The sequence below is a fragment of the Odocoileus virginianus genome, chromosome 3 (assembly GCF_023699985.2).
Source record: "Odocoileus virginianus isolate 20LAN1187 ecotype Illinois chromosome 3, Ovbor_1.2, whole genome shotgun sequence".
In the NCBI taxonomy this organism is placed as follows: Eukaryota; Metazoa; Chordata; class Mammalia; order Artiodactyla; family Cervidae; genus Odocoileus; species Odocoileus virginianus.
Window position 1 is genome coordinate 64,471,420 of NC_069676.1, and position 16,380 is coordinate 64,487,799.

At 39.2% G+C, this 16,380-nt stretch overlaps 2 protein-coding genes across 5 annotated transcripts in view; both read right to left on the bottom strand.

Moving 5' to 3' along the window:
* The window catches only part of LOC110145616 (GATA zinc finger domain-containing protein 14-like), a 46,814-nt gene extending 34,288 nt beyond the window's left edge, over positions 1-12,526 (bottom strand). The window contains exons 1-4 of one of the 3 annotated variants that reach the window (XM_070465699.1): positions 12,441-12,526; positions 10,150-10,190; positions 8,618-8,744; positions 5,028-5,064 (exon numbers count right to left, since the gene is read on the bottom strand). In XM_070465699.1, the coding sequence (XP_070321800.1) occupies positions 5,028-5,064; positions 8,618-8,744; positions 10,150-10,190; positions 12,441-12,450 (215 nt within the window). In that variant the 5' untranslated portion in view covers positions 12,451-12,526. Of the gene's footprint in view, positions 1-5,027; positions 5,065-8,617; positions 8,745-10,149; positions 10,191-12,440 lie in introns of those variants that run through there. The other 2 variants (XM_070465704.1, XM_070465705.1) reach the window with 2 other exon arrangements.
* MED7 (mediator complex subunit 7) overlaps positions 10,323-16,380 on the bottom strand; it is a 56,264-nt gene continuing 50,206 nt past the window's right edge. Inside the window, exons 4-5 of one of the 2 annotated variants that reach the window (XM_070465709.1) lie at positions 15,644-15,727; positions 10,323-13,602 (exon numbers count right to left, since the gene is read on the bottom strand). In XM_070465709.1, coding sequence (XP_070321810.1) covers positions 13,541-13,602; positions 15,644-15,727 — 146 coding nt within the window. In that variant the 3' untranslated portion in view covers positions 10,323-13,540. Of the gene's footprint in view, positions 13,603-15,577; positions 15,763-16,380 lie in introns of those variants that run through there. The other variant, XM_070465710.1, reaches the window with a different exon arrangement.

The following is a 16,380-nucleotide window of genomic DNA, read 5'->3' on the forward strand; positions in this document are numbered from 1 at the left end:
AAAAGTGTCCCAGCTCCCTCTCCCCTTTTCCCCTATTTCCAGCTGAGTTCCAGAAAAGAATGACAAAAATCTTTAAATTACAGATCTAGGGCATTTCTACTTACCTCTGGAAAGACTTTCTCAGTAGAAATCTGGAGACAAAATTAATTTGTATTCAGTTAAAAAAAATTCAAACTTAAGTGAAAATTAAATTTAAATGGAAATAAGCATAAGGGGATGTTCCCAAATAAATGAATGACAAGTCAAACCACTTGGAATTTCTGCCTTGGGAATTCTAACACTAAAAGTGATAGGCAGATAAAGCATGGCAATATCTTAATTTTCAGTCTGAAAAGATCAGGGAACCTCTTTATGCCCTGTGGGTGTCTATGGCAGAGATCTGGGAGAAAAATTTCTAAGGCACTTCTAAGAGAAAAACCACACATTCAATCTTTTTATGTTGTTTTTAATTAAGTTACCACTTGTCATCACCCAGACCCTTTGGGGGTTCCATGATAGCTTGTTATCTTTCTGCCATCTTCCTCATTACAAATGACTGATACAGAGTTGATCCTACCCTGAAAACCAGGGTCCCAATCCCTGCTGGAACCACTCTTGACACATCTAGAGTGATGCTACACACTACTGCTGGCTGTGACCCTGAACTTATCCAAAGTCTTCATTTCTTTCTATGAGGAGGAGGGTGGACAGGAAAACACTGTGATCATACTTAAATCAAATTTTTTATTACAAAAAAATGGAGAAAATTATTCAAACAGTTATAGAAGCACATAAAAGGAAAAAGTGAAACTCTTGACTATTTGCCCCTGTGGGATAACCATATTAACTTTGGAATATGCTTCTGGAATATTTTACAGTAAAGGAAAAAAATAGAATTAACTATTCTAGAACCTTTTTCTTTTTATTAGCAACATATATTTCTCCTTTGACAAGTAACACAAGCTCTGTGAAACTAGGGATTTTGTCTATTTCCTTCACTGCTATATTTCTAGGAACTAAAACACTGTCTGGCACAAAGTAGGTGCCAAAACATGTTCACTAAATGAATGAATAAGATCCTCCTTCCTATCAGATCAGTCAGAAGTTCCATGGGGTCAGGGATGTGTTTATTTGGTCTCTGTGATCCCAGCACCAGAGAACCTGGCACAAGGTAAGCACTTAGTATCTGTTGAACTAGCAAGACAACTCAATGATGAAACCACCTAATTTTTTTTTAACTGTTCCAGTGTGTTTACAATACCACAATAATCAGCTATTCCCCAATTCATGGAAAAAGTCTCTCACAAACACTGTTGCAATAGTTGTTCTTATATATATATCCTTGTTTAAAGACTTTTTTAGGATAAGAATTACTTTTGAAAAAAAAAAAACCTTTTGTGGGGCAATCACTGACCTGATTTAAATGTGTTCTGAAACCTCTTGCCTCTAGAATTTCATGAATTAAAAACACTTAAGATTAATTTTCCAGCTTGTTTAAAAGCCACTGCCTGGAATTCTGCAAAATGATCTCCCTTTCAAATCTCCAGTAGAAAAGGAATGCTTCCCAATCCTGTCTAGATGCAGCCTGAACACTGTAACAAACAGGCTGCCTGCATCCTTGGTGACCAACATCTCTCGGATGCAACACAGTAGCAGTTTAGTCATCACCTGGAGAAGGCCATTTTCAGGCAGGTCTCTATTGTTGATTCATCCAGCAGAAAGGAGAAAGGAGACAGGAGAGTAACAGACTTCCAGGGCCTGAGCTGGAAGATGCTAAGAAACTAAGAGCTGGACAAGACTAGGAACAGGAGCTTAAGAGTATTTTTGAATTCCCCAACAAGTGAAGGTACAGAGCTCTATCTGAACTCTCCAATGGAAAAGTTTTTCCAGAAATTTACCTTTCTGCTTATTTAATTTTTTCACTCCAAAGATATTAAGTAAATCTCTATTATGTGTCAAAGTTGTGCCGTAACCGGGAAGGAAAAAAACAGGCAAGATGGGCCTACTCTCCCCCATCCTGGCACTGAAGCTTAAGGACCATTGTCAAAGCACGAAGAGATCTAACTGACAAATAAAGACGGCTAGAGACCTTTACCTACTTTCCACCAGGGAACAGAATTTCTGTCCCAGTCACTGCTTCTTCTTTTATGAAAAACACTGCTCCATTTCTCTCCATGAATGGAGAAGTCGGTCAGAGATCTTTCCCTTTGAGTACACCCCAAACAAAACTGGCCAACACACACTGAGTGTACTTCCCTTTTCTCCCGGAGCATCTGCCACACCGCAGGCCTTGCTGGGCCATCTTCTAACTGAGGCCAAGGAGGACTGTGCATTGGCACTTACTGTTGCAGACTCAACATTCAAGAAGTATAAAACGTGAGGCTTTTAGGGAATCAAGACGATCTAGTCCTACTCCAGTAGTTTCCTAACCCGTTCTGTGGATCACAGAGCTCTTTGAGAATCAGTGACCCCTTTAGACTTCCTGTACGGAAAAAGACACACATATATCTCAGCACGTAATTTCCCCTGTATTTTCAGGAGTTTCATGGTCACACAATGTAATCGAATATCTAGAATTCCAGAGATCCCATATTAAGAATTCTTACTCTCTGTAAAAGCCCACTTGAGCGCTAATGTCCCAGTTAGCAGTCTCTGACTTGGGGGATGGAACACAGAGGCAATGTAGTGCCTGTGCATTACCACACAGATCCCAGCTCAATCCTCCAGTGAGCTAGTTATCTTTAAAATATGAAAAAACTCTGCTTGGTGGCCAAGGACAGAATTTCTAAAACCAGTCAGCTGAGCCATCTCATGTTTTCAAAGAAGACAACACCAAGCCCCAAAATGAAGTGGCTGAATCTGGTGGCATTGAAAGGTGACAGCAGCCCAGAGGCCGTTAGGATTGCTGCCCACTGTTGACGGAGCAGTAATACTCGTATGGATCCTCCACTTCATATACATTTTCCTCAATGATATAGATGTTTTCCTCTGGGTGCCTCCTCTCTGCTGCTGCATTTGCCAACCCTGAAGGAGAAAGGTTGGCCAAAGTGATGAGGCTGTGGAAATAAAGTACTGTAGTTGAGTTAAGCGTTTTCTGGACAACATGTAATAGAATTGAGAGAATGGGCTTTGCTGAAGAGTTAGCAACCAAGGCAGTATACGATCCTTGATCAAGTCCTGACTAGGAAGGGAAAACATAAAATAGCAATGAAATAGTCTGGGGAATATTCTGTACAAATTCAAATTAATCTGAAATTTCTTAGGTATAAAAGTGGAATTGTGTTACCTTAGAGAATATACTTATTCTGAGGAGTACAGACTAAAGTGTTGCTATGAAGTGTCAAGATGTCTGAAACACCTGGCTCAGAAAAAAACATAATTGTATAAGTAAAGACAGAAACAAAGTTAATGTGACAAAATGTCAAATAACATGCTCAAATTGCTTTGTTATTTCAATTATTATGTGGGTTTAAACAATTCCAAAAAGTAAAAGGAACGTGTTATGGATCCAGTGAGAATTGAGTTTGAATTCTACCTCTGTTGCTTACCATCCATATGATCTAGGCTAAGTCGGATTTGCCTTTGCCATTTATTCATTCAAAAACTATTTAGTCTGTTACACACTGAGCCCATGCATCAAGAGACACAACAGTGAACAAAACACAAAAAGCTCCTGGAGGCTGTATATTAGTAAACTGAGGTGTTAGGGTCCTCATCTATACAATGGGAAGAAGTAATTTTCTCTCACAGGGCTGCTGTAAGGAACATTTATCCATTCAATCCTCAAATATTTATGAAGTGTGTACTAAGAACCAGGTGTGCACTAGGGGATACAGTTGTTAATGTGGCTGATAAGTTCCTAATTTTCTATGGAGTTTACATTTATAGGTAGAAATAAAACACTAACCCAATAATTTCATAAAGAATGAACTAGTAGTACAAGTAAATGTAAATATTACCTATGATATACCATTTCAGGTTTCAGCTCTAATAAATACTGGTTAGAGATCATATAAAGACATGATGATTAAATGTTCTCTTTGGTCTTATTTGACTTTTTTACTGCAGTCTATTTTGTCCTCCTAACTATACCATCTAGTGTGTGTGAATGCTAAGTCACTTCAGTTGTGTCCAACTCTTTATGATCCTAGGGACTGTAGCCTTCCAGGCTCCTCTGTCCATGGGATTCTCCAGGCAAGAGTGGGTTGCCATGCCCTCTTCCAGGGGATCATCCTGAAGTGATGATCTGGAGTGAACCTGGAGTGAACCTGCATCTCTTATTTCTCCTGCACTAGCAGGCAGGTTCTTCACCACTAGCACCACTAGACTTAGTCTAAAATTACTAGTGGTTCAGATAGTATTCAGTGGACAGAATCTTTTTTTTCTTAAAATATATTTCATTCTGCCCATGTACCAAATGTCACAGAAACCCAGTAAAAGTTATATAAGCTTTGTGTGTGTGTAGTGTACTATAATTAGGAATGGAGACTAATTCTGCAATATGATAGACAAGCAGTTTCCAACTCTGTTTGTACATTACAATTACCTAGAAAGTTTTTAGAACACTAAGTGTTCCCTGGTGGCTCAGATAGTAAAGAATCTGCCTGCAATGCAAGAGACCCGAGTTTGATCCCTGAGTCAGGAAGATCCCTGGAGAAGGGAATGGCCACCCACTCCAGTATTCATTCCTGGAGAATTCCATGGACAGAGGAGCCTGGTGGGCTACAGTTCATGGGGTCACAAAGAGTCGGACACAACAGAGCAACTAACTCTTTCACTTTTTCACTATGATGAGACCTCATCCCCAAAGATTCTGATTCATTTGCTCTGGGGTAGACAAATATGTTTAAGTGCGCTAGGTGATTCTAATAGGCAATCAGAGTTAAGAAGAACCTGGCTGGGTTATAAAAAGCTCTGAGAGTAGATTCTGAGCTTCTTGTTCACTTCTGGAAACAATGGCCACCTAGAACCTGGGTGTAGTAGGTGCTCAATCAGCTGAAGGGTCATCCAAGATTCCCACCTTCTCCTCCCCTACACATTATTCTTACCTTGAATTTTGTATCTTCTCTTTTCTATCAGAACACCCTAAGCAGAAAGGCAAAGAAAAGTTAACTTAAAATGCTTTAATAAAATAAATGAGATAAAAAACAAAATGGGCTAACTGGAGGCAGATTGTTTAGGGAAATCTGGTCTACCGGTTAAGATTGAATTACATCAAACCACTGATATGTGTCTTGGTTTATTACATAAACTGTGGTAGAAAGTAATAAAGATGTGTTTTCATATTTAACAAATATAGGGAGTGCCTACTACATATCTGGTAGTATGCTAAGCACCAGGGACACAAAAAATGAATTATGAGCCCTGACATCATTAAGCTTGTCTTCCAGTGGGGGTGGGGAGGCATTTCAGAAAAAAAAGTAAATAGAAAAAATAATTTCAAACTGTGATGTGACAGAAAGAAAAGTCCTGCAGCAAAATGTATTAACCTAGAGATTATCATACTGAGTGAAATAAGACAGAGAAAGGCAAATATTGTGTCATTTATATGTGAAAACTAAAAACATTGCAAATAGGTTTATTTACAAAACAGAAACAGACTCACAGACACAGAAGACAAACTTATGGTTGCCAAAGGGAAAAGGGGAGGAGAGATAAATTAGGAGTATGGAATGAACAGATACATACCACTAAGATGACCTTTAAGCTCACTTCTGAAAGAAGAGAATGAGTCAGCCAAATGAAGAACCAGGGTGAGCATCTGGATTGAGTAAAGCCCTGGTAAAGATGGTGATAAGTGGCTGAAACTGAAAGCATGACTGGAATAAAAGAGTGGCACAAGATGAGGTCTGAAATGGAGGCTGGGCTAGATACTACAGGGCCCTAGAAGTCATAATCAGGAGCTTGGGTTTTATCCTAAGACATAAGAAATAACTGAAGGCCAGAAATGTGATATAACTGGGTTTCAAGAAAATCACTTTGGTTGCTATGTGGAGAATGAACTAAAAGGAGGTGTGATAAAAAGAGCAGTCAGTCATAGTCATGAACTGCCTCAGAGTAAGGCAGTGATAGAGAGGCACAGAATCATGAATGGATTTCAGATATGTTTTGGGAAAAGTGCAGGATGTGAATGTGGATTGTGTGTAGTTGGGACTGTGTGTTAGGAGTGAAGAAGGAGAGAATTCAAGGATGGTTTCTATCTAGCTCAGGCAACCAGTTGGATGCTAGTGAAACACTATGATGAAGACCCAGCGAGGGGGGGTAGGGTTTTAAAAAGGTGGAATATAGACTCCAGAGCTCCTTTTTGGACACATTAAGGTGGGAGACAAATAAGTGGAGATGACACCTGAACAGCTGGACAATCAGTACCAACACCCTTGAGTGCTGAAGACAGAAACTAAGCATGACATTTAAGTCTATGGAAATATAGGTTATCATCATCCAGAGGGTATGGAGAGAGGAAAAACACCAGCTCTGGGGAATCTCAACACCTAAAGATCATGTTGAATAAGAGAAAATAATAAAAATGACTGAAAAGGAGTGGCCAAAATGAGAGTGGTGCTTCAGCAAGTCAAGAGAAGGAAGACTTCTTTGGAATGAGTGAGGGTCAACTGAGTTGAATATTACTGAAAGCTGGATGTACTGCATTGAAGACAGAGGTATCTACTGGGTTTATCAAAATGAAGATCACTGAGCTTGAAATAAAACTACTTCCATGGCAATTCAGGTGTAGAAGCTAAATGGCGGTGGGGATGTTTGAAGAGTACAGAGGAATGAAATGTAGGAATAACTCATCTGAGAAATATGCCTGTGAAGGAGAGGAGGGAAACGGGAGTAGCTGGAGAGAAATGTGTGAACTAGATCTTATTTTTACACTAATAAAAAAAGCATAAATAGGAATGGAGAGAGAGATGATTCCAGAGAAAGTGATCAAAGGGAGAAGGAAGTGATGGCTATGGCAAAGTAGTTGAAACAGGCTTTTAACACTTCATCAGCGCAGTGAGAAGGCAGGGAGGTTTGAGCAGCAGTGAATATGTGATGCTCATCTCAGACACTGCACTAAGAAGATACAAGATTGCTGCACATTTCTTAGTGCCAATTTATGGCTTTAATGTCATGATTAAAAACATGTCACCCCGGTTGTGTGATTTTCTCTAGCAGCTTCTAGGGAAAAGACTGCAAATTGTACACAACTTTCCCATCTATTCTTCTAAGTAGTCATGTTTTGAGTTTTGGCAGTAATCACATGTGTGTACAAAACATGACTTCTCCTACTCCTCATCAGCCTCTTTCTACACCCTTTTACACAAACCATAACAGTCCCAACATCCAGGCCTTAGCAGAACTGAAAAAGTGGGTGTTATCAATGCTCCTTATCAACCTGTAGACTCCATATTCATGTGGTCAATGCCCAAACTCCACTGCTACCTCTCCATAAACTCAGGTAAGTGGGAGTGAGTAGCTTCTTCCTCTGACCAATTCATTTACCATTAACGGCAGAATAACAAAAAGGTAAGCAGGATAGCCCTGGTTTCAAATCCTTTATCAATTAACAGTGTCACGTTGGACTAAATGTTACTTAACCTTTCAACACAATGGCTCTCCAACTGGTAAATGAGAATATTAGTACCTTTTTCAACAGGGTAATTATGAGGATTTCATGCACATAAAGCATTTGGAAGCTTTAAGCCACACAGGATGAGGAGCTCATCCCTGTTTTCCCTGGACTGTCCCAGTTTTAGCACTGAAAACCCACATATTCGGACCCCCTCTTCAGTCCTGGGAAGTTTCGGAATCATTTGTAATCCTACACACAGTTGATGTTTACGGATGAGTAAGAAAGGCTACTAAAATAATAGAGGTATAAGGCCTTGGCCTCTGCCCCAAAGAGAAGAGAATATATCACAATTATTAAAGTCCGTGAGGCTTTCGGATTGATGGAAGTGTTTGCTCATTGATTGTGATGATGGTATCCTGAGTGAAATCATCTACAAAAGTTCATTAAGTTGGACACATTTTAAATATACAGTTTATCTCATATAAATTATAATTATTTTTTTAAAATAAACATAAGTAACTGAGAAGTAAAATGTTTGCTGAGTGCCACAATGGAGGAAAATAACAAATGCTGCAACCTTGACCATGACCCAGTGTTAAAGGAACCTGCTGCCCCTCTTTAAAGAACCACAATTAAGAAATAAATAAGATAGAAAGTGCATAGAAGGAAGTGATTGCTGATTCATGAATTTAAAAGATTTATGTTCTTTACAAAATAAGAAAACAGGTGCTAGAATCAACCTGCCTGAATCTGAATTCCAGCTTTGCCACTTACTGATTCTGAAACCTTGAGAAAACCTTGAAAGTTTACCGTCTCTAAGTGTTACTCTCCTCTGCTGTAACAAATGGGGATAACAGTACCACCTACCTTATAAGATGGTGACCATGATAAATAAAAACATGCTTGTGACATGGTAAGCACCGATTAAAAACGAGCTATTATTAATCCTGTGGTTTGAAAGGACTAAAGAGTATTCATTCTAATCAATACAATCTAATAATTATAATATCTAGTTTGAGGTTGGTTCCCATATTAACAGTTCCTCATCATAGGGAGAGAGACACACCATCAAATACTTACATTTGAGAATTAAACCACCAGAGATAAGAATCAGAGCCAGCCCAGCAGAGACTCCTGCTCCTATGTAGAGGCCTGTTGTGGTGGTGGCACTCATATCTTGTAACTCAGTAGCCAGTGTGGATATTTCCTATGGAAACGCAAACAGAATTACAGCAAATGGCCAGAAACCCATTGTCTGCCCAGGTAATCTCACAATTTATGCATCAGACCAGCCCTTTCACAGAGTCCCAAGAATGCAGGGACCTTGAAATGACTCACGATCTGTCCCCTTTTAGACAAGCTTCAAACCACCCAAAGAGATTAGCTGATGTTTTAGAATTAGCAAGAGAATAAGATATGCTTGTCTGTGCTATGGGTGGAGAAGTAGCCTTAGTAAATAGACTCCCAATATCCCCAACAAAAATGAACATTAAAGTGGAACACTATTTATGTAAGATTCCCTCATGTTTCCAGGGAGTTTCAGAGAGGTCTAAATTTGATGTTGTGCCATGAAGCCCCAATTTCCACAGAAAGATAGTGATTTAAAAAGCTAGGAATTTGCAGCCTGACAGTCTTGGGTTCAAATCCCAGTTCCGTCACCAAAGAGCAGAGCCATCTTGTAAAGTTATCAGGAAAATTAAGTGACAAGAAACAGAAAACGCTTGGCGCAGAGCCTGGTACAGGATAAATGTTCAGTCAATGGTAGCTTTTATTGCTATTGCTCTACATCCTGCTTCTAAAAGCTCAGTTCATGTTCCCCCTTTAAAAAGAGTAACAGCAAACACTTTTAAAACAACATCAAGCAATTAAGTCCTCCATTTATTCAACACACATATACTGCAAGTGCACTGTGCAAATGTGCCCTAAGCAGTGAGGCACAAAGAGGTATTTAAAAGGCAGTCCTGGATTGCAAAGACTGCAGGACAAACACAAAATACTTGAGAGTGAGTCAGATTGAGACAAATGAATGCAGACTCCCGGGTGTATCCTCAAACAATTTCCCAGTCACTGCTATCAGATTGTTTTCTAGTGGTTTTCCCTTTCACTCTGAGAAGGTGGGAGACATTAAAATGGTGGTTGACTGAAATACTGCTTTGTTTTTAGTTAGATATGTAAGTTCTTACCGTAGAATATTCCTGACTGGTGCCTTGTCATAAATAACTAAATTTAAACAAACAAACAATCTTTCTCATTAGGGTAGAAATGTTAACAAGGAAAAACACTACTCTCAGGAGATGCAGGGTGTCTGAACCCTCCACAGTAATATACAGTTGTGAAATTTCAGGATAAGAACAAAATGCTAGTGCTTCTTCCTTTTGGTTTTCCAGCATCTACTATGTGCCAGGCACTTTTATATGCATCATTTCATTCCATCCTTACAACAGGCCTCTGCAGTTACAATTGTCATCAGCAACATGTTATAGTCAAGGAACCCAAAGCCAAGGGAGATTAGGCATTTTTCCCCAAGAAAAGAGTGGACAGGAAGGAAGTCTAAAGTCATACTTTTTTTTCTTTGAGTTGAGCATGAGCTCAGCTCACACACAGTTACTTACTGTCTGATTTTTATTATGGAGGGTCTCCAGTGTCTGTGTCTCTACCACAAAGAAGAAAAATAGCCAAAACAGTTAGAAACACTCTTTTATATGCAGTTTGTTGGTTTTTTTTTTAAGCTGCCTATAATTCTATTTGAAATTAATTCTACTTCATACTCTTCACAATAATTAACTGAGAAACCAACAGAATTTATTGAACACTTACAAATCAACTCTAGGATGACCACATTTTTTCACCCAGATAACAAACCAAACTACCTATGTTCTATGAAATGGAGACTTCTTCTGGGAAGACATATTTTGAATATGTGGTTTGTTGTGTCCATAGGACCTAAAAGGGTCTGCAAAATTCTAACAACATTGACAATACACAAGCAGGCATTATAATTAGACTTCTTTTTTAGATCAAATGACTGCTCTTTAATATTTATTTTGTTCATTTTTTAATTGACGTACTGTTGATTTACAATGTCGTGTTAGTTTCAGGTATACAGTAAAGTGGTTCAGAATATACATATTCTTTTTCAGATTCTTTTCCCTTACGGCTATTACAACTTACTGAGTATAGTTCCCTGTGCTATACAGCAGATCTTTGGTGGTTATCTATTTCATATATCTGTGTGCTCATTCACTCAGTCATGTTCAACTCTTCGAGACCTCATGGACTGTAGCCTTCCAGGCTTCTCTGTTCATGGAACTTTTCCAGGCAAGAATACCAGAGTGGGTTGTCATTTCTTACTCCAGGGGATCTTCCAGATCCAGGGATTGAACCCCATCTCTTGCACCTCATGCATTAGCAGGTGGATTCTTTACCACTAGGGCCAACTGATATGCCTCTTATACGTTAATCCTGAATTGCTAATTTATCCCTCCTTCACCCTTTTCCCTTTTGGTAGCTATCAGTTCGTTTCCTATGTCTATGAGTCTATTTCTGTTTTGTAAGTAAGTTCAGATGTAGAATCTTTTTTAGATTCCATATATAAGCAATATGATATGACATCTGCCTTTCTCTGGCTTACTTCACTTAGTATGAATATCTCAAAGTCCACCGATGTTGCTGCAAATGGCATTATTTCGTTTTTATAACTAAGTAATATTCCATTGTATAGATGTCCATCAACAAATGAATGGATAAAGCTGTGGTATGATTAGACTCTGAAAGGTAAGGAAAGTTAATTTTCTCAAAACCATTTAACATCTACTCATTAGGAGAGAGGGTATTTTGTTCTCTAAAAAATGAAAATAATAATAACTGTAACTATAATTTACTATGAATAGGCATTGTGTTAAATTCTTCAAGTGAAGTATCTCATTTAGCACTCAAAACAACTATCTTAAAGTAGGGACTATCTGTCCCATTATCCAGAGGAAGAAGCTGAGAATTAGGAAGCTAAATGACTTACCCAAGGTCATACACCTTAGCGAATAACAGAAATGGCCTTCCAATTTAGGTCTGCATGGTCTTCAGTACACACTCTTAACTACGCTGCCTCCAACAATGCTCACCTCGGCACTGTGATTACTAAGCTCATCATGTTGCCCAGATCCCAGCTCACTTTCTTTCCTTTTTAGGCATTTATTTATTTATCTGCCTATCCATTCAATGACCATATATTACATCCCCACTGTATGCCAGGCACAGAGGACAGAACAGTGAACAAGATGGGCACAGGCCCTTATCTCATAAACAATGCATTTTAAAAACCAATAAATCATCAGCCTTGGGAAGATTAAGCATGCAAACTCATTTTTCTGGTTGAGCCAGAGGCTCTGAAACTGCCTAAATGTCATGGTCACTTGCTGGAGGCTTCAAAGTCTAAGCCTTTTAATGCAAAACTCCTGGAATACAGGCTCTGATTTTAATATTATAAAAGCATATTCTCAGCCTAAAGTTTTGTTTGTTTATTTTTTAAGAAAAGGAAAGATGTTATCTGCCATTTACTTTTGCTCCTATTACAAAAAGGAATTTAAGAACCACACTTGTAGAACTACTAAGTAAACTACACATACAATATTTTCTAGTGTAAATCTAGTTTCTGCTTCCCTACAATTACTTTTCTTGGCTTAAATGGTAAGACTGTCTGGCTTCTAGCTTTTTTTTTAACTTCATTTTACAGTGAAAATGATCTATAAACTAGAGCACTATTGGGTTATCACAGCTTATTTTCACATAGATTGTTATCAACCAAGATGGGTGGGACAGATGAAGGAAGTTACAGTGTGTTTCCTAGAGGACCCAAGACTGGGGGAGCAGGTTGATGATCTTAAAAGTACACAAGCTTAATATTTACCATCTAGCATGTTTTAGGTGCCTGACACAGTGCTTAGTACTTGACATGCACAATATCTTTTCATCTTCACCACAACGTTGTTCTTGTTCAATCACAATCACTAAGTCATGTCCGACTCTGCAACCCCATGAACTGCAGCACATCAGGCTTCCCTGTCCTTTACTATCTCCATGAGATTGCTCAGATTCATGTCCATTGAGTAAGTGATGCCATCCAACCATCTCATCCTCTGTAACCCCTCCTCTTGTCCTCAGTATTTTCCAAAATCAGGGTCTTTCCAATGAGTCAGCTCTTCACTTCAGGTGACCAAAGTATTGGAGCTTCAGCACCAGTCTTTCCAATGAATATGCAGGGTTGATTTCCTTTAGGACTGACTGGTTTGATTTCCTTGCTGCCCAAGGGACTCTCAAGAGTCTTCTCCAACACTACATTTCAAAAGCATCAGTTCTTTGGCGCTCAGCCTTCTGCATGGCCCAACTCTCACATCCATACATGACTACTGGAAAAACCATTTTGACTATACAGTCCTTTGTCAGCAAAGTCATGTCTCTGCTTTTTAAAACACTGTCTAGAGCTGTCATTGCTTTTCTTCAAAGAAGCAAGCATCTTTTAATTCCATGGCTGCAGTCACTGTGAGCAAAGTACTATTACTTTCCCATTTTTCAAACGAAGAAGTCTCAGAGAGGTATTTTGTCCAAGATCGCATAGCTATTAACTGAAGAACCCGAGATTCAAATCAAGTCTACTTCCAGAGCTAAGGATTCATCTGTGATCCAGTCCTGCCTTCTTCAGGTGGAAGAGAGATTTCATTTGTCCAATGTTCAAAGTTGGTTTAGGAACTTCAAAGACCCTTGGAACCCTTACTTTGTAAAGGATCCTCTCCACTTTATAGCAAGTATATTATATGTACCCACATTCCATATTAAAGAAACGGTGTGTACAACTACACACAAGTTGACTTGCAGGTAATTAACTGGTATAATGTTACATATTATAGTCATACCATTAGATACTAATTAATTTCAACTTTTCATTTTATTTCCGAAGTTTGGAGCCATTGCCTTTTTGTGTTTAAGTATTTTCTCAGGCCTTTAAAAAGCTCAGAGATTGTAGGAACTCTGCCTATATTCCCAGGTGCAAAAGATGGACCCATTCTGTTGCCCTAAAGGGAAGGAACAAACAAGTAAAACCTGAAGTGAAGGCCACTTCTGGTTATGGTACAGACACCTCAAAAAATGTGCACTGCCTTGTGAGAAAGCTACTTCTCTATCTGGGAAGGTGTGTGGTCACACAACAAATGTCCACTTGGGCGTGACGTTCTAAAGAGCACTGAAACCCATGATGGGTAAGTGGGATTCCCACCATCCCCTTCAAGGTCTACAGTCGTGGAATTCTTTAAAATATAACAATGACATATGATAAACACTTGGTATGATTCGATTAGCTCACTATTTGGGTGATCATCTGTTTCTACCATATTTAATTTCCTTACTAATTGCATGAGAGATGTTGGTATCCAGTGACTAAAGAACCAACAAAAAGATTCAACCTCTAGAGAACTGACATTAATATTTAAAATAACTAATATTTGAGTGCTTTCTCTGGGCAGGGCATTATGCATTATGCTTAGTGCTTTTCATATGTCATCACATCAATCTTTACAATAGTCTTATGACTTAGGCACTGGAAATTAACCTTATTATAGAGGTAAGGAAATTGAGCCTCACAGAGTTTGAGCAACAAAACTGAGTTTATAAAACTTACACAAAAAGCTGAGATTAGAACCCATTCTCCCTATCACTGAAGTGCCGTGCTGTGCTGTGTTGTTTCAGTCGTGTCCAACTCTGTGCAGCCATATGGACCTTAGACTGCCAGGCTCCTATGTCCATGGGATTCTCCAGGCAAAAATACTGAAGTGGGTTGCCATGTCCTTCTCCAGGGAATCTTCCTGACCCAGGGATTGAACCTTTCTCTTGTGTCTCCTGCATTTCAGGCACGTTCTTTACCCACTGAGTCACCTGGGAAGCCCATCACTGAAGTAGTACTTAACTGCAATCTCATTCTGCCTCTAGATCTTACTGAAAATGACAATAACTAATATGTACTGAGTATGTACCATGATCAGACTCTGAGCTAAGCACTTTAGACACACTTCCTTATTTAAATCCTAGAGATTTAACAGATTAGGATTTGGAATTTACCTATTATTAAATTTTAGGGCTTTCCTGGTTGCTCAGCATAAAGAATCCACCTGCCAATTCAGAATACATGAGTTCAATTCCTGGGTCTGGAAGATCCCCTGGAGAAGGAAACAGCAACCCACTCTAGTATTCTTGCTTGGGAAATTTCATGGACAGGAGCTTGATGGGCTACAGTCCATGTCGTCACAGAAGAGTTAAATGTGACTTAGCAACTAAACAACAACAACAACCACCTCATTTTACAGAATCAAAGACTATGCTTCGGAGAGTTTAGAGAGACCAGGACTCCTCCCTGATCAATGTGACTTGAGGTCTGCTCTGTCAACCCTATCTTCTTTCTAGGGCACTGTGGAAAATACTTGTTGAAATACTTGAAGGATTTAGCTGCTCCTTCTGAGGTCAGAATCTGAGGAAGATGATAGACTTTATTCCAGTTAGAAGTAACTCTTGGAACAGCCTAATCCAAATTATCCCAAACATGAACTGGGGCTAATACATGACAAAATATCATCCGTACAGGAGTAAATCAGAAAACAATAAGGAAACATAATGAGTTTTTCATTAAACTTATATAAGAGTATCCTCTTTTTTTTTTTAAACAGGGGGATGTCAATAGTAGAAAGTAGAAATCTTTTCTTCCCTTGTTTGGCAAAATACGAAGCTCATCAAAAATCTTTTTCAGGAGTCAGGTGAATTACTAGGTGGTGAAATCCAAGTCTCTGAACTCATTCCTCAGACAGAAGAGGAAGCTGCTATCCAGAGAAGTGAAAGGCTTTGGCTCAGGTAGAGGGCTGTTCATGACTAATTCAGAATTCCAGCCTGGGGCTCTTTCTTCCCAGCATAAATTTACCTTCACCCCTTCCTTACCTATGTCACTATCTTGGATGCACAGAAATATTCGTGCCTCCACTCAAACTATTTTCTCATATTTTCCCCGTATTCTAAATCCTCTGAACTCAGAAACCAACTAAAGGTTTCCTCCTAAACACCATGTGTAATTACCTGAGACAGGTCCCTTTGTGGTGAGCATCCTTGGAAAGGCTGTAGTGATGTCCCTCCATGGAGTCCAAGCTGGAGTGACCTTGGCTAAAGTCAGAAATCAACGTAAGGATGAGGCTTCTCTGAGAGCAGAAAAGCGGCAACAGAAAAAAATTGTAAACACAACAATAGAAGAGATACACATGCTAAACTTCCAAACCTACCTGAATACCTTCGTTGAGAGTATATGACACTCAGAGTGTCTGACAGAGATGTGTTACATCATTATTATCACAGTCTAATTGTTAATAATAAAACTTACAGCCATAGTAAATGCTTTCCACAAAACATGTCATAAAATCCTCCCAGTGGTCTCTAGGGTGATAGTATTATATTTTAGAGAGGAAGAGGTCACAGAGTTTAAATAACTTGACCAAGATTACACAGCTGGAAGGAAGCAGTATTAAATTTGAACTTAGCTCCATCAACCACTAAGTACATGTTCTATAAGCATTAAAACATGAAAGCATACGTGCCCCCTCTCCCCCACACATGCAGAGTCCAGTGGTTCTCAATCCTGGCTGCACATGAGAGAGAATCACTGGGGGTAGACTTCGTAAAACTCCCATGTTCAGGCTCCATCCACCTCCAGAAATGCTGATTTCCCTGGTTTAGGGGTGGCGCCCAAGCATCTGTGGGAGTCAAAAGGCTCCCCAGGTGATTCCAATGACCAGTCAGGTACTCAGACCACTAATCTAGCA